We start from the raw sequence: 17,290 nt of genomic DNA on the forward strand, positions 1-17,290 counted from the left end.
GTAGAGATTTGGAGGATTTTCTGTAATTAACCTACTGTACTATTGCTGATTATTATTCTTCTGAACTTCGATTAATTAATATTGGGGCAATTAGAAGACAATGAATAATGAAAAAGAGCTCAGGCTAACTTAAATTGAAAGTGTTTAAATTCATTATCACATACACATTAATTCCGTTGTAATTAAAAACCAGGTATGTTACAGTTTACCCTTCATTCTAGGAGAATTATATACCATAATGCATCTTCCTTAGTGCATTCGACTAGTTCAATGATTTAAAACAATCATTCTCAAATCACTACTATGCTAACGGAGCTTGTTTAAAGTCTAAAATCAAACTATCACATTGGTGATATGGTGCTAATAATAGTCATCATTTATCAGCAAAAGAAACATTTGACAGTTCTTCTAAACAAGAGGATAGCTCGCCATGGAGGCAACTCCACACATGTTGCCGGAGTTTCTTGCCATCCTGATGTACCCACTTTCTCCCCACATATCTCCCCAAGAGTTTTTGACGATCCAGTAGTCTTCTCCATTGTCGCTCCCATAGCCCACTGCAAGAACGGCGTGGTCAAGGTATACTGAACTGCAGTAAGGCTCTGAGTAGATTCCATCTGAAAAATATGAGTCTAGAATTGCTTTGCAAGATATCGTTAACTAATAATTATATTTAATATAAGAATGTGCACGTGATGCCCATATAAGGAGTTATTAATATCATAACATTGTACTCCACTGGCCATTAAATGCTCATTACTGGTACAGTTCGTGAATAAAACAGTATTGCAAGATTTGTTTACCTGTGTAAAATTGGAAGGACTGTTGGCTTGCATCAATTGCAATAGAAATAGGACCGATTGAAGCAACTGCCTGTTTGAGGTCTCTCTCATAGGCCACAACGTTGACGTAACCGGTTACTTTTGCTCCAACGTAACTAGTCTGGTATCGGCAATTATTCAACTGAAAAATGTGGAGTAGTTTATGATGTTCATGATTGAGAAGAAATATAGATGACGCAACATTCATTGTTAATTCTATTTTTTTCTAGTTTTCTGTAAATCTGTACAAATTAAACAACATGTTAAAGGTTTTCATGTGGAGTTTACCATAGCCTCATAGGGGTATCGGTATTCAGTATCGATACCTCCATTGTGTATTACGTAAGCAAAACTGTTTACCATCAGACCACCATTACAACCTTGGTTTCCATAAGCTGAAGAGTTATATATTTTAGACAGTTGTTGATACACATGGAAAACATCTCAACAATATTATTATCCTAGTAGTGAAGATTATCCCGAAGTGAAGATCAGGCTTTTAGCAAGGATACATTTCCAGGTTGCGATCACATTAGTTTATATTTGCAGATTGCAGTATACTAATTATACTACTATCTAAATCTGGCCTCTAATTGTTGATAAGGTGCCCTGCCAACATAATGTTGGCAACATAATAATGATAGCTCAGTTTGTGAACACCCAACATCAATATTTGATAAAATACTAACATCTAATGAGACTTAAATAAAACAAATAATATACCTGTAGAGCAGTCTAGAAGCTGCTGCTCGCTCAAGCTTACTAATGCTCCGGACTTTCTGAACCATTGTCCTTCAATGCTCCCTGTCTAGAATTAAGAAGTTCTTATCTGAGTATGAGTTACAACAGTGAAAGTAGTAGTTTGATTTAAGCACAAGGTAGATCTATGTGACATTGAAGTTTCAAACTTACGCTAGAGAAGGCCCAACAGGACCCACATTGCCCTTGGTCTTTGACATCGGTCACATAACCTTTGTTCCGCCAGTCAACAGAGGCGGGTGCTTCAAAGTTAGCTGGGGGCATGAAGGTAGAGGCTTCCTTGTCGAACCAAGCTTGGAGTTCTTTTGTTGCATTAACTGATCCTGTCATCAAAGTTCTGAACTCTTCGTTGGTCTGTCATGGTGAGATAATTAGAAACTTACTAACATTAATTAACAATACCATTGATTCATAGTTTTGCTCATCTTATTAAATATATACAGAAATTCTCGGTACTTTTCATTTTAAATGGTATATCTATGGTCCAAACCAGGTCAGCGAATTTGTTGAGTCCAAGGGTCATGGTCCTGTCCTTGCGAGCGTTGAACTCCTCAATGTACTTCAAGTTGTTCATGAAGATTTCCATCCTTTTCACTTCCTCCTCAGGTTGATAAATCTGCAAATTGTTTACTTTGTGATGCAAAAATGGAGTGATTTTTAAATTTTTTCATAAATTGTGGCCATTCAAAATCTTTTTCAATCACCCTGTATATCCGTATTAAAAAACGCCCATAATAACTCTTCAACTGGCTTTTAAATTGATTATTTTTTAATTGCGTCAGTGATAAATCCCCTGAGCGATAATTCAGCTACTGATATCACAATTTGTGTCGGTTTACTAACCTTGCCATGAGCCTGCTTCCAGGAGTTGAACTGGTAAATAGCTGGCAGGGAATGAGCCACTGCAAATAAACCAAATACGACCGCAAACAGCATTTCTAGAGGAGAGAGTGGATTGTGAAATTACTGTAGTAAAGTATAAAAGTAGGACATTATTACAACATTACCCCAGCAAAACAGTAGGTTGTAATACAATTACACTATTAAAATAGGAAAGTTGCAATGCACCGTTGAAATACAATTTACATATTATGATAATAGTCATCAGATTATCCAATCTAAAATTTTCTGGGTGTGCCCCAATTCTATTGAAACTCTACCCTTAGAAGAAAAGTCAAACAGATACGCCTCACAGCACCACAAAATAACCCCTAAGTTTACTCTTCCTACCCGCTTAGATCAGGAAGGAAGGAATAAAATGAGGTGTGAGGTCTCTTGGTTTTTACTTAATGTATCGTCTTTAATAGAAATAGTGATCTAAAGGCATTTCGAGTACCTAGCAAACCTTACCTTGAGTACTATAATAGATCACTCCCCGAAGGTATTCACTGTATTCGTTAGTCATCAGCACTATTTCTAGAGAATGATCACTGCAGGGGAAGAAGGGGCGTACCATTGTGTCATACCTCATCACCTTCCCTACCCATTTCTATGGAAATGTTCACCTGATCTACAGCTCCTGAGGAATATTGGGTGAGAACATTTAATGGAAAGGTTGCGTGACAAAGGATTAATAGGGTTATGCTAATTATAAATTACTTCAGTCAACTGCAGTGATCTTAATTAATCTGTGATGGGATTTATCTTTAAAAATAGATTAGGAAAGACTATAATTATTGCCGCTATAGATCTATATAATGACAAGGAGGTGACCAAATTTGTTTTGATACGTTCCAGTCATTCTGGGTTTTCATAATTAAATGCTGAAAGCTGATCAGTAAATCGTGGTGACGTTGTTAACAATGAGCGTAATAAGCCGTTGTGACGTTGTTAACAATGAGCGCGATAAGCCGTTGTGACGTGTCCGTAAACAAAATTGTTTGAGGTTAGTATATCGGTCCTTTCAAGCTAGAGACTACGTTTCTGTAGTCTAGTTCTGTAATCTAATTTATTTAGATATCAAAGTAAAGGTTATTGGGTCAACAGATGCATGATATGATCTCGAATACCTTAGGAGACAGATTTGTGTTGAACACATCTCCCGATCTCCGGAGATAGAAATAATGGTTGTACGAAGTTATTTTCTCTTTAAATTACCAAATATCGTATCCACTTACACATAATTATAAATTATACTCGTCCAAGATATTTTAAAATTAATACCTTACGATAGTTCCAATTTATTACGGTCGTCTAGTTTCTGTGTATAATAACTTACTTCGTATGTACAATGGACTCAGCACTGCAGTCTGCAGCAAGACGAAAGTTTGCCTAATTTGTAATTTCCGGTAAATTGTTGTTCACGTGCTATTATAGTCGCAATGTCTTTGAAGATGATCCAACAATTTACTTTTGGTTCGAATACTATACTTTTAATTCGCTGATTCGAGAAGTCCAAAAAGATTCATCATTAATTGATCTTGTGACAAACGAATCATTGTTATTTCTAATTTCAAAATAAATTGAGGTCATGCATAGCCATTATTTACACTTCGAAACCTGTAATAAAAGTGACGGAATTTTCAAATTAAAGTTTTCGCTACTTTTATAGTCTGTCTTTATTATGTAGATATCGGTAAAACACTGCTTTGATGTCTTCTTAAAACAATGAATGTGTCGAATGCTCCATGAATTCTGCTATCATCGGCATAATTTTTGAATAAATTCCATGGAAACTCACTGGGTACTGCCGGGAAATATTAACGTTTAATAACCATAGCAACTGTGAGGCAATATATCGATTAGTTTATTAGTGTGCCAATTTTTATTATATTTTGTGATGAAATCTGAGATGAAAGTGTTCGTGGCGCTGCATCAAAATGGTTCACTCTTCATAATTTTGTGACTATTGCTGCTACGCGATACTGGTAATTTGTACAAAAAACTATTTTCTTTTATTTTGGGTGTGGATACTGTTGAGAGATTTTGTTATTGAAGTTCTCTTTAGATACGAAATGAATATTTTACTTTTCCTGAAAAATTGTCAGTGATAGAATTAGACTGATAGTATATATAATATAACATATAATATAATAACTACAGAGATTTATCTGGTAAATATTTCGTTTTTCCTGGTAAATCTACCAGAAGTCACTACTAAATATCACACCATTAACCATACTAACCGGTCTCTCTTACAGTAGGTAACAAAATGAACGACGCACTGACCCCTTTCCAGCGAGAGAAACTCTCGAAAGTGTTCAAACAGTTTGACTCTAACGGTGACGGCACCATCTCTTTAAGGGAGTTCAAGATAGCGTGCAGGAGGTTTAACCCTAACATGTCCGCCTCTGAGGTGGAGATGCTGGCAGGACAGGTAGTTCTAACACAGCATCTTGTACCGCTGTGGGTCACGTGACTACCTCGTGTCACGTGAGGGTTCGACTTCCTGGTGTGGTTCATAATTATCAGAAATGCGTTGTCAATTAATTAGATTACGTAAGCGGCAAGAAGTTAATAATTATTGTTTAATTATTTTAATTATGACCGCTCCCCTTTTGTTGAGAAAAGATGTTGCAAAGTACCAAACTAGGGAGTCGAACGGTTCGACTCGAACCTAACAGTATAGTTCTACTTATTCAGTATTTAGTCAACTGAATTAAAACAATGAGTTGTGAAGGAAGCACTAATGAAACTCTTATGTCAATGAAGCACTATTGAAGCACTAATGAAGTACTCATAAAGCACAAGAGAGCACGGAATTACGAGCACAAGTTAGAAATTAGTCTAGCTGAAACATTAAGACATTGTTAAAAAGCACCTATGGACTCTGAGCTCTCTCGTAATTTAAGTAGGGTAACTATACAATGCGTGTACAGAGTACTGACTATTATCATGATTATGTCTAGTTCATGATTATGTCCCTTATGTCTAGTTCATGATTATGTTGAGTTCTCGACCCGTAAGTCTCTTTGAAGACCTTGAGTTTGCACGATCTCGCTCTCCTGTAAACTGGAGATGACATTTAGATTCCAAGTCGGTAATGTCATAATGTTGATATTGTGGGGATACATCTTAAGTACGACAGTTTGTATTGCAGTTACTAGTTAGTCTTGGTCCTCATAATTTGTTTACAATGATCTCGTATTTAAAGTAACGTTTGATTGGCCGACAAATGACTTAGGATAGTTAATGAAAATTAGGCCGTTCTGGTACATTTTGCTCTACCATTTGGGATCCGTTTGTATTTCGTAGCAGACCTGATATTAAACTGACCCCATGCCAAGGCGCACTATGTGTTCCTACCTGCCGTCGCAAGACCGCGCTCGGTTGGAGCAGGCGTTCCGGCGATTAGACCGCAACGGAGACGGAACTCTGACGGTCCGGGAGTTTAAGATCGCGTGTTCGCAAGTTAACCCCAACATTAGTGACCATGAAGTGCGGAACTTAGTGGTGGAAGTAAGACGCCCATTTAACTGATTCCTCACTTTCTCTTCTATTGCAGTTCTTATGTCTCTCTGATTCACAGTGCAGTATACCATATCAGACTGCTTTATTTTCTCTTTATTCCCTTTTCACTTTTACGCAAGACCTCTAATAAACTGACATTGTGAAGGTGTTTTATATCATCATTATATCTGGTACCTTCTATATCTAGTCTGTGTTAAATTACTTTTAAAACGACTTTTTAAATGTCCTATGCCAAGTTTTATCTGAAGGATATGATATCGTGAGATTAAAGGTAGATGATTATTATCCGATGAGCATTAAGGTGGTTTATAAGCCCTAGTCCTTAAGTCCTAGTTGATCAATAATTAATAAACTTTTCTGATGACGTTGTACTTTCTCTGCTGAATAATAACAATTTCTTTAATTTAACTAACTCTTCTAGTACTATTTAGTATTTAACTATTGATTTATCGCTAATATTCTCAATTGCTTACAAATTACTCAGGATAAGAGAAGATCTCTGAACTTTGCCGCTAGCTGACTATGTTGTTAACTGTATTGTATGTGCTGGAAAAGTGCTAACAAAGTGCTAAAAAAGTGCTGGACAAAGTGCTTACAAAGTGCTAGTTAACTCCTTTGCTACTTCTGGCTACAATTCTTAACTTGTTACTCAGGTACAGTGTACACACTGACAATGAAATTTATAATTTGCCTAGTTTCCAGAGATTTATATTATTAAACCAGAGTTGAAGTGCCGACATTTCGTCACAATTTACAATAATTGATCCCATTAGCCGTGGAATTATCCAATCTTTAGCCAAATTTACATCCTGGTTGCTCTAAGCTATTTCTTACACTCCTCCAAGTACACAAACCTCTACAAAATTCGGACAAATGTCGGTTCTTAAGTTACTAAGCAAGAATTAAAAGAATCACCCTAATAACCGGCGTTTCACCCTTTCAGATGGACATAGACGGTAACGGTATGATAGACCTTGAAGAGTTCTGTCTGTGTATGGCGCGACACGTGGCAGCAAGCAGACAGCGCGCCCAACAGCAGCAGTCCGCAAATAAGCCTGCCCTCACTTCCAAGCAGCTCAGAGACGCTTTCAATTACTTTGACAAGGTACATTAATTATCTAATAATTAGTGCGAGAGGTCTAGATGTGTTAGTCCTGTGCACAAACATAACCTTTTTAGTGAAATTAACTGATAGATTTGCCATGATCTGTCTTGATGATGTTCGTAGGTTGGAGAGTGCCATCTTATAAAGCCATATCATGGTTAAGCTATCAACATTCTTTATATTTCGGCCCCAACTCTTCTACTGAGTAGATTGTGATTTTACTCCCTAACAGTACGCCCCCTAACAATAAGAGGCTTCAGAGCCAATCATAGGTGCTGTCTCAAGTCACTTGACTACCTCGGGTCACGTGACTACCTCGTGTCACGTGACTACCTCGTGTCACGTGACTACCTCGTGTCACGTGACGAGTGAGCTGCACCTGATGTGCACAGTTCACTCGTGATCACAAGGTTTTTTTTCCTGCTGTATTTGTATTTACAGTAAAAGCTGCAATATGAGGCGACAATCTCAACTTATAAGATGTTTTTACAACTTTACTGAGAAATGGGCAGTACCTACTGTAACTGAGAAACTTGTGTTGATTATATTATTATGTAACATGGTGTAGTTGGGTATCAAAGCTTAAGATAAGGGATGTATCTCACTGAATCTCGTATTGGGTCCAGCTACAGTTCAGTACTGCCTGCACAGGGACAAAAGGATTTCGCGGCGATTTTGGCCAAAAATATAATAGTATATTAAACTACACATAAAATTTGTCGCAAATAATGGGAAAAATCGCGATTCCGTACATGCCGCGATTTCCTTTTGTCCCTGTGCCTGCAGTGTACGCTATTCAGAAGCTTCCAGTGTAGCCTAAAAACATTTTCAAGTCTAAATCTTAACGTCCTACCCTACAATTACAGTTTGATAAAAACGTACATTATGTACTCCAGATCACTTTCAATGCTGGTTTAACTTTTGACTTTTGGATGTTCGACTCCTAAAATCCTGATTTGAAAGTTGTGACCAGGTATAGGCCTTGAACTGACGCAACAACTCAATTATAGATAGTTCGATAATTGTATATCTGATTTTACTAGCCAATGTTCTAACATTAATGAGTAACAAAGGTCGGGCTTTCCCACCACTCATTTCCTTTGATGCAACTCTTTGAGCAATACCAGGTAAAAGTAAGTAAGTAAAAGTCCAGGTTTCCATAGCATCATATGCACATTATCTGGCTCATGTTATCTGATGTTGGCGGGTAATCTGTATGCGGTTTGCTTTGGTATGCTAAATATGTATGAAGCCTAGCATTCTGCACAAATACCACAACATGCCATTTGCCAACCTCTCTAAACGCCGATTAAAAAGCTATCCAGCTAATTTGTACCTCCTCACCTCACCAGGCCGCTCTCTTCTCTTATGAAGTGAAAGTGAAATTCACCAGCGTAAGTGAAAGTGAAATTCACCAGCGATGAAGTGAAAGTGAAATTACCAGTTTAACCACATTGACCACCTCTGAATACTGCATTCCAGGAATTTTCAACATTCTCCGAAGAGCAGGCCTACAAACCACTACTGTATACTCAATATGCACTATGTTATTACCAGATGTCACGTGACCAAAAGGGCGTGTGCTAAGTTATAACAGACATACTGTCTACCTCAACCACATAACACAGCCTCTATTAGTGGTTCTGTTGCGACGGTTTTGGGTAGTTAACGTTATCATAATCTAGTAATTAGCCAACTGTCATGTAATTATGCAATTATCTGTAATTATCTGCCAGACATGGTATTTATTTGTCTGATACAGCATATGATTCAATGTATTCAAAATACTAAGGTATTAGTTCACGTCTGTATAATTAGTCCACGTCTGCTACATGGATTCAAATCGGATAGATCATTGAGCATCTTGATAATTTTCAACAAATTTTAAGTCATTGATTTGATATGAGATATCATTAAGTGCTAAAGTTGCATTTATTCTAAATTATTGAGAGAAATAGATTAATCTCAGGGCCAGTCTTACTTTCCGACGGAACTATCAAAATTTTAGAAATCTGAGATCGCGATTATAAAATATTGTTTTGGTACTGCAACTGTATCAGTAACATAATATTAACCCAAAGTCTGCGGTAAATCGGGGTTTTACTGTAATGAACCGACTCCCGTATTTTTGTTGGAAGATATTAAATTATAAAATTATTGTCCGTCAAAAATAAATAGGCAGATAAAAACTTTCCCACCTCCTAACACATGACATGTAAAAGTGGCCAAATGTCTGGAGATAGTGTAATTTAAGTAAAGCGGAACGTATTGTTCAAATCTGTAGAACTAAAACTTTGCTTATCTGCCAAGATAACAAATTAGATTCCTTTTACTTTGTTATACCGGTACTACAGTCAAAATTTCATTAAAACCATACACTTTAGAACTGACTCTACCATCTGGCAAATTTGCTTGGTGGGTGGTGTTCGTCTGAAAAAAAGCGTACACTTTATTTATTTTAAAGTAGAAAAACAACAATATTTACGGTCTAATTTATACACTATGTTACCGCTTCACCAGTTATCGTACCCATCATTAAAAAAGTTGATTTTTTAAACGCTGTTTGGTTTCAATAAAAAAAAAACATACATTTAAATTTAGGGAATAGGTTAAAGTAGAAGTTAGGAGCCTAATAACTCAATAACTCAATAAATAGGAGTTAGAAGCCTAATAACTCAATAACTCAATAAACAACTGTCAGGATAAGAGTGGGACAATAAGTCAGACAGAATTACGCCAGGTGATGCAAACTCTGGGAGTAAAGTGCAATGACACAGAGTTTAAAGCCATGCTCGTCAACATCGACACTAATGGAGATGGGGTGATCGACTTTGAAGAGTTCTCGAAACTTCTTACTTCCTTCATGTAACCTCTCTTACACACTTGAAGGAGATGTACTACATATTACGATATAATGTTTTCTTTGCTGTATGTTTAACATGATGAAATGTTTTGACGGCTTTCAGCGTAGACTGGAACTTGAATGATCGAAGAATGAGCTGAAAAACAATCTTGAAAAGTGTAAAATACAAGTGAAAAGTGCAAAATATGTAAAGTACAATTAATGTAAATAAACTCTACTGAAATTAAAGATTATCGTAGCGTTTCATATCATATTTGAACGTTCGTGAAACTCATCCAAAATTATTGTGCTATTTAAGTTTGTTTGAAATACTTGTTATTCATACAGTTCAGTATGATATACCTTGATTATTTGAAAATTGTTACTACTATTCAAATTCTGATTCAACTTCGATTGCGCAAGGGAAATCAACTCATTTAAACTCTAATTTTGTAATGATATTGTTTATGTTACTGCAAGGAAGATAAGCCTTGTCTATCTTAACAACCCTCTATTTACCTTTCAAATCTCATCTACCTGTTCTCAGATACTCAGACTGTTCATTATCATATTAAACGACTGTACAAAACATTTGAATTATTCAAAACTCGTAATTAAGATTGTACAAAACATTTGAATTATTCAAAACTCGTAATTAAGATTGTAGGAATGAAGGAATGTAGGAAACATGTGGATGATTCGGAAAAATGTTCAAATTGATGAGGTGTGGTCGTAAAGTAAGTGAGTAATTACTGGGCTGTCTCGTTAAAGTGGGACCTACACATTCCTAGTTATTAGTGGTGATTATGTTTATTACAAACGTCATATCACCCATACACCACTTATGTTTATGTTGAAGTGGGGCACCTTGACGTCATGATGCGCCTCAATTCTTACACCGGATCTTGTTGCCCCAGCTCCGTCGCTTGACAATTATTCTTATGTCAATCGGCAAAGTCCGGGATGCCCCAAATGTATCGACAGCAATGTAGGTCAAAGATTTCGAGGTGAATCAATGACCCTAACTTTAATACTTAAATTTCAAGTATATAATGATTATACGTGTTTTAATATAATGATATGTGTTTTAAGTTTTAACAATAACGACCTAAGACCATTTCGGGAGACCCTGGCGCAAATGGTCTGGGTGATTCTGACGCAAATTAATTCCAAATTAGATCCCGGTCTAATTATGTAAATACTATGAACTATCTGATAAATTTTGATCAGTCAACTTGGCGACTACAATCGAACCCCGATTGATCAGGATCTTAACAACTAAATATTCTCTTAATTACTGAATTTACAAGTGCAATTAAAAAAGAATTAGTGTCACCCTCCTGTATCTCGGGGTTTGACTGCAACAAACCTTTTTTATTTCCACCTGTTGAAATTATTTTTTGTAAACGAAAACAGCAATAGCATGTTCAATTTTGTTAACTTCAGTTAACTTACAATGTTAGGTTAAAAACCTAAAATGTAAAGTATGTGTATTTTGAAGTATGGTTTAATTCGTGACAATATATCAAGAAGCACCTACCTAGCGGCTAGGATCGTACAAATTTACTTTTGGATTTCTCATTTTCTATTGACACCGAATAAGTTTAACGGGTTAATAGAAAATATGTACACATTTAAAGTAGCTATTTGTTAAAGTCGCAGTATGAAAGTTAGAAAATCTTTGATGTTTAATTTGAATAGCAGATTGAGTTTTTGTCAGAATATAATGTATAGATTGTTGATAACTTATGAATATTGAAAATACAATTTTCTTTTGTTTTCTTCACGAAATCGTTTGCAACCTTGAACTAAAGCTTGAGCCTTACATTTTGTATAATACTACACAACTTCACGTCTCAAATTGAGATTCTTAAAGTTTCAGTTTTCATTCAGGAAGGTTATAAGATAGAGAAAAGGTTAAGATTATATTTGAGCACAATTTTCATCAATAAATAATCCTATGACTACTCTACAGAGTCAGTAAAGAATTTATTTCTGTCAAAAATTTAAATTTAAAGATAATCCCAGTCAGACAGCAGAATGGAACTGTTGCCACATGTCATTATATTGGGACTGGTTGGATTTATAGTGACAATCAGCTGGAGTCCTACTTCTAGTCTCTTCTCCTGGCATCCTACACTCATGTCTGTCGCTGTAAGACATTCCTCAGCTTACATTCCTATTGATACTTGTATAGATAATATCTATAGGCTTTTTGTCAGTAGTAACGTTCTAGAAGTTTAAAGCTTTAAAGCAATGTATCTTACACTAGTCTCAAACACAGAATTTTGTAAAACAATAAAATAATATGATCAATAGTTCCTAGGCCTGCAGTGCGAGTCGATATTGCTGTTCCATCCCAGATTTAGTCCTGTGACTAACCATGCTCTTAGAGTGAAACTACATCAGATTTTCCAGGTATTGTTATTCATCTTTCTAACTTTTTAAAACTCCTCCCCTATTGAGATTTAATGCTTTAATGACTAATCATTTATTTTATTTTGGTCGGTATTTTGAAAATTATCCCTCTAATTTTATTCACTAACCTTCTAAAATGTTCCTGTAAAATGATAATTTCATCACTTAGAACCCTGCAAAAGTCCTCAGTAAATGCAAATTTAGAAAAGTTGCACGGAGGGAAGGAGGAAATTTGACCCACCTTCCACTAGTAAATAGATAATCAATAAATGGTCTTGTAAGAACATCGGTTAGCTTTTGCTGCTGTGCAACTATTTTTGTATGGGATCACAACAAGGCCTCTTATCATGTCTGCAACCACTCACAAACGGTTCCTTAACAAAGAGTTGGTTCCCAACGTTTTCGGTTGTGTTTAGGCGACCTTAAACGTGTTTAGTAAACTCTGTACCTACTCTTGCTTGTTCAAAATCCCTTGTAGACCGACAAATATGGGATTTTACAGCTGTTACCACCATTCTAGATTTGTGGACTGGTGTCTAGAATAAGCATTTTCTTTGATAGTAAAGTATTTTAAGGCAGTTACCAGTACGTTTGTGACGTAAACTGTCGTCTGGTAAAACTATGTCAAAGGATAGCAATATCGGTAAGATGTGATGACGGTGGGTGTGGCAGACTGGCAATGACTGGATCCTCAGTTGGTCCAGTTAGTAATGCTCAGTTAGTTGAATTATTACATATTTGAAAACGTTGGTAGAACTGAGGTGGATCCATGCTACTGTTCTCCACCCTACTACTATACACTATACAGCTTATTTTTGAGCATGAAGATACTCGTTCCTGCAAATATTACAATTCTAAAATCTCCAATTCAGGCTCCCATATGGTCTTGATATGGCTTCACAGGACGGTTTATCTTTACCAACTGCCCTGAGATACATAATAACTACGTAAATCAACCAATTACTTAATCAGCTAATTATCTACAATGAGTCCTGCTGACTCAGTACTGTATACTGTGAATTCCCCTAAAGACCTGCAATTCTATAGTTCTATGGCTGTTCTGTAAATTAGCAGCGCGGTTCACGGTATATATGGTGCTCTCCTTAAATCTAGGAACTAACCGGACTACCAGCAGAGTTCATGTTTCCCGGAATTGTAATACTGAGCACTCTAATTTACTACTCTTGTAATCAAACCGGTCCCACTGTCTGATAGCTGACTATTAACCCCATTCATTGTCGTCATTCTGTACCTAATTAGACTAACGGCAACGCTAAAAGTAGGTATAAATGCGTATTACGAGCATTATAGAGGAGTATGACGTGCACTAAAGGATTCCAATATATTGCTGACTACAAAACTAAGTAAGGGGTCGTTCGACGTTCACATAAATTTATATAATCATTTTTTGGAACATTTTCACCCCCCCCCCCCCCCCCTCCGTAATCAGTTTTACTCATAGCAATTGTGTCAAAATTACACTAGCGTAATCATTCGGAAACCACCCTCCCCCCTTCAGCTGATTACGTAATATGTGAACGACCCTTAACGAGAAATTACTTTAACTAATCAAACAGAATGCTATCGTCCGAATCAGATTGTTAAAATAGGAAGATTGCAGTCCTATTTTTAACACGGAAACTTTCAGATAGTTGGTTTTGTGCTTGGTTCGATTGGAATGGTGATTATCTACATTTTAAAGGAGAACGCTGGGAAGCCTCACATTTCTAGTTGGCATGCTCTATTCGGACTTAGTGCTATGATACTGACCCTTATCCAACTTGTCGGTGGACTTCCTTTAATTTACTCGCAGGTAAAGAATATCGAAATAAGGATTTAATTTACATTTGGCTCTTTAAGCTCCTATCATTCTAAATATTATTTCTATAGTAGATCATTATATCTGATGAAGGGCGTTGACCACATATTATAAAGTTATAATACCTTCATTTCAATACTAACTACCGGTATACTTCTGACATAATGTCAATGACCAAGCACGATAGGAAGGTAATAGAATACCCCCAAACTAAGTACAGAGTTGTAACCTGTTGTAACCTGTTGTAACCTGTTGTAACCTGTTGTAACCTGGCCAACGAGATTTTAGCGTGTTCCACGGTCACATTCATATTATCTTTCAGATAAGAAAGATATTACCGATGAGCAAGTCCTTGGGTGAACTGAAGCGGAAACACGCTCAGATGGGACTGATAACTGTGATATGTGGTCTCACTACTGTTGGTTAGTACAGATTGAGTACTCCAAACCTCTAGGCGATGTTTTCTTTATATTTGTGACACATTTGTGACACGCCACCATTAATGGCTTCTGGCACGCTCGCCCTTATCTATATCTGATCGTTTTAGAGTGGTTCAGTGTATGTGTTTGGTATTATGATTACAGTAGTTGCCAGTGGCGTAACGTTGCCTGTTGGCGCCCCCCTGCCAAAAAAAGCGCCCCCTCCCCTTTTGGTGCCCCTACCTAAAATTGAACAAATTAGGTGATTTTAAAGAATACGCCGGTAAAATCTCTAAAAAAGTGTGTATCTAGAGCAAAACGCGCAGTTTTGCTAGTACTTTAGTTAAGTTTTCGAAATTGTCCCACATTCAAACGACGATTTGGCGCCCCCCTAAGACGGCGCCCCCCTGCACAGCGGGGTCAGCAGGGCCTTTCGTTACGCCACTGGTAGTTGCTATGAAGGTAAACCAATAATATTAGATGATAGATCGTAAAGTAAACCATCTTAAGAAAATTAGGGGTTTTTACTGAAATGGTGACGCAGCTTGCCCCCATCTTTATCTGAGCTAATTACTTGCTCAATTCTCGATAGTCAATTTCAATCATAGTTGTTCAATCATAGTTACCATAGGTCGATAATTAGCGAATTACAAGATAGGGGCTGTGCCACGAAAATTGTGAACACGTCTTCCGGGTAAATATCAAAACGGTCTACTGAAAATTTTTATGGATTACGCGGAGTTATGTTTAATGATTTAATGGCGCTCAAACCACGTGGCATTTTAGCGCGCAGTCAGGCGCGCAATTGCATGCTCTTATATTTGATTCATCGATTCGCGGTTAAATTTTCCTTCGATTGTGATTCGCTTTACAGATTTAACTCAACTGAATTCAGTCACTGTTAGTTAAATATCAACTTTCTATTTAACAGGTTTGGCGTTCTACAGCAACTGGTTCATTAAGAAAGAGTTTCACCGAATCTACCAGAATGTGGCATTTGGAGCTGTTACAACAATCATCGGAGTCCTTTTCGCTCAAGTTTATCACGGCCGACTGTCAGTCGAAAATCAAAACTGAGTTTATATGATAGGAGTGATGTTAAGTTATACACAATGACAGTATTTTCTTCGGCAATTTTTCACGGAGACAGAGTTTTATAATTTATATTGTTATAGGCTCGATATTTACCTTTTACATTCATTTATAAAAGAAGTTTGTTATGTCAGATCTTGTTATGGGGATTCTGTCATATGATCATTGTTTTGAATTCGATCTTATAATTAATGTTTTCTTAACTATGCATTTATCACTGCTTCCAATGAAAGCTTAAGGCTTCTTTCTTCAAACTGATAGTTGCTATGGAATAACGTTGTGGTTTCCAAGCGCCTACTATAAAATAGCACGTGCAGTGAGATTCGTCAAATTTCAGTATTTAGTGCAGTGTGTACCGACAGTTTCTTGGTGCTACGCAATCTGAAACCGCTATGGCTGACGGAGGTAAATATATAATCCTATTTGTTTGATATTATTTTAATGTTTTGACATTATTATTTTAATGTCTTTGCATCTGTTCCCGGTTTGCAGATGCACTCTCTGATTCACCCACTGAGCAGATATAGGTGCTATGCAGCTGCAGACAGCTAATCTAACACCCTTCAAACTTTGTTACAGCTGTAAACAACAGATCTAAAAAGTCTGCCAGTCCTCACAATATGTTAAGCCCCACTAAAATGCCTAGTCCTGATGATAGAGACAGCTATCTGTTTTCCCCAACCAAAGCTTTCTCAAACGTCTCCGAACTGTCACTCGGGACTTTATTAAAGTCAGACCCAGGGACTCTCCTGCAGGTCCTAGACGACAATCTCCACGAGATCCTAACATTAGACCCTGAGTTGGAGAATCATTTAGATCCTGTACCACTGTTTCCTGGTTCTGTGAGTCTAAAAGATCTCAACGATTTCTATGGGATGATGGAATGTGAAATTTTCTTTAACTACATGAACCTCTTCCTTAACTTACCCATCTTTGGAAGGTAGGACCTTTATGATTACAATAATTCTAAGCTTGTCAAATTGTTGTTGCAATGACCCATTCTTTATACACATGGTGATTCAGTGCGTGTCACATGATTAACACAGCGATCTATTATTATAAAGTCCATAGAAACCTGATCAATCCATTAAATCGACGAACTGGTATCCATTTATCACATATATATATGTATAGCTGATATGTATATAAAAAGCTCCCTTTTACTTTGGGTATGAACTATGATCGTTTATATCTTTGACTAAATCGTCAATTTTGTAAGCACAAAATGAAGAGCTCTGGTGAGAGTAAGCTTAAAATAATATAAAATATGAACCTGGCCCAATTTTTGTCAGGCGGATGACCTATCAAACAGGTCTGCGACAATTCTCCCTCGATCCGCCCCTGAAGAGAAGAAAATTCAGAATTGATCACGGGATGGTGACCTCGTGGATTGTTGTGAATCGCCTCCCTTATTTTCTGAAGAGCTCCCTGTACTTGGAGTATCGGTTTAGTTACGAGCTATTACACGGTCTGTTTTATCTCTCTGCTTCTATTCAGCACCTTTTGTCTTTTCAGAAAAGTCTTTTTATGCACAAAAAAATGCGGGAAGTATAGTTTTCACGCCTAACTCATCATTATTGGCTAAGAAATAGATAAATGTTTATT

General features: G+C 36.9%; 3 protein-coding genes across 5 annotated transcripts; 2 read left to right on the top strand and 1 right to left on the bottom strand.

The window, feature by feature from the left end:
* Positions 1-105: 105 nt before the first annotated feature.
* Positions 106-2,541, bottom strand: LOC134813192 (procathepsin L-like). Its single transcript, XM_063820883.1, has 7 exons — positions 2,424-2,541; positions 2,071-2,196; positions 1,734-1,934; positions 1,545-1,629; positions 1,110-1,216; positions 804-963; positions 106-617 (listed from the first exon to the last, which is right to left on the bottom strand). Exons 1-7 carry the CDS (start codon positions 2,514-2,516, stop codon positions 409-411), a joined length of 981 nt encoding a protein of 326 aa, XP_063676953.1. The 5' UTR covers positions 2,517-2,541; the 3' UTR covers positions 106-408.
* Positions 2,542-4,718: 2,177 nt separating this feature from the next.
* Positions 4,719-15,888, top strand: LOC134815577 (transmembrane reductase CYB561D2-like). 3 transcript variants are annotated; one of them, XM_063824121.1, is made up of 8 exons: positions 4,719-4,896; positions 6,475-6,643; positions 6,934-7,095; positions 9,797-12,091; positions 12,257-12,355; positions 14,004-14,168; positions 14,497-14,596; positions 15,525-15,888. In XM_063824121.1, exons 4-8 carry the CDS (start codon positions 11,978-11,980, stop codon positions 15,668-15,670), a joined length of 624 nt encoding a protein of 207 aa, XP_063680191.1. In that variant the 5' UTR covers positions 4,719-4,896; positions 6,475-6,643; positions 6,934-7,095; positions 9,797-11,977; the 3' UTR covers positions 15,671-15,888. The 3 variants fall into 3 exon arrangements, with proteins under 3 accessions (XP_063680191.1, XP_063680210.1, XP_063680201.1); XM_063824140.1 differs by lacking the exon at positions 4,719-4,896 and adding an exon at positions 5,770-5,978; XM_063824131.1 differs by lacking the exons at positions 4,719-4,896; positions 6,475-6,643 and adding an exon at positions 5,770-5,978.
* On the top strand, positions 4,732-9,964 carry LOC134814883 (neo-calmodulin-like). The gene is made up of 3 exons (XM_063823233.1): positions 4,732-4,896; positions 6,934-7,095; positions 9,797-9,964. The coding sequence occupies exons 1-3, from the start codon at positions 4,732-4,734 to the stop codon at positions 9,962-9,964; spliced, it is 495 nt and encodes a 164-aa protein (XP_063679303.1).
* Positions 15,889-17,290: the final 1,402 nt, after the last annotated feature.

Source organism: Bolinopsis microptera, chromosome 1 (assembly GCF_026151205.1).
Source record: "Bolinopsis microptera isolate Bmic1 chromosome 1, MBARI_Bmic_1.0, whole genome shotgun sequence".
NCBI lineage: Eukaryota > Metazoa > Ctenophora > Tentaculata > Lobata > Bolinopsidae > Bolinopsis > Bolinopsis microptera.

What these genes read in the sequence shown, in the direction of transcription:
- LOC134813192 (XM_063820883.1), bottom strand. Translation starts at nt 2,516, where the DNA reads ATGCTGTTTGCGGTCGTATTTGGTTTATTTGCAGTGGCTCATTCCCTG. An exon ending in GGAAGCAGGCTCATGGCAAG is followed by an intron (nt 2,197 to 2,423) that starts GTTAGTAAACCG and finishes AACAATTTGCAG; the next exon opens with ATTTATCAACCTGAGGAGGA. An exon ending in TCAACAAATTCGCTGACCTG is followed by an intron (nt 1,935 to 2,070) that starts GTTTGGACCATA and finishes TCACCATGACAG; the next exon opens with ACCAACGAAGAGTTCAGAAC.
- LOC134815577 (XM_063824121.1), top strand. Translation starts at nt 11,978, where the DNA reads ATGGAACTGTTGCCACATGTCATTATATTGGGACTGGTTGGATTTATA. An exon ending in TTCCTTTAATTTACTCGCAG is followed by an intron (nt 14,169 to 14,496) that starts GTAAAGAATATC and finishes ATTATCTTTCAG; the next exon opens with ATAAGAAAGATATTACCGAT. An exon ending in ATGTGGTCTCACTACTGTTG is followed by an intron (nt 14,597 to 15,524) that starts GTTAGTACAGAT and finishes TCTATTTAACAG; the next exon opens with GTTTGGCGTTCTACAGCAAC.
- LOC134814883 (XM_063823233.1), top strand. Translation starts at nt 4,732, where the DNA reads ATGAACGACGCACTGACCCCTTTCCAGCGAGAGAAACTCTCGAAAGTG. An exon ending in TGGAGATGCTGGCAGGACAG is followed by an intron (nt 4,897 to 6,933) that starts GTAGTTCTAACA and finishes TCACCCTTTCAG; the next exon opens with ATGGACATAGACGGTAACGG. An exon ending in CTTTCAATTACTTTGACAAG is followed by an intron (nt 7,096 to 9,796) that starts GTACATTAATTA and finishes AACAACTGTCAG; the next exon opens with GATAAGAGTGGGACAATAAG.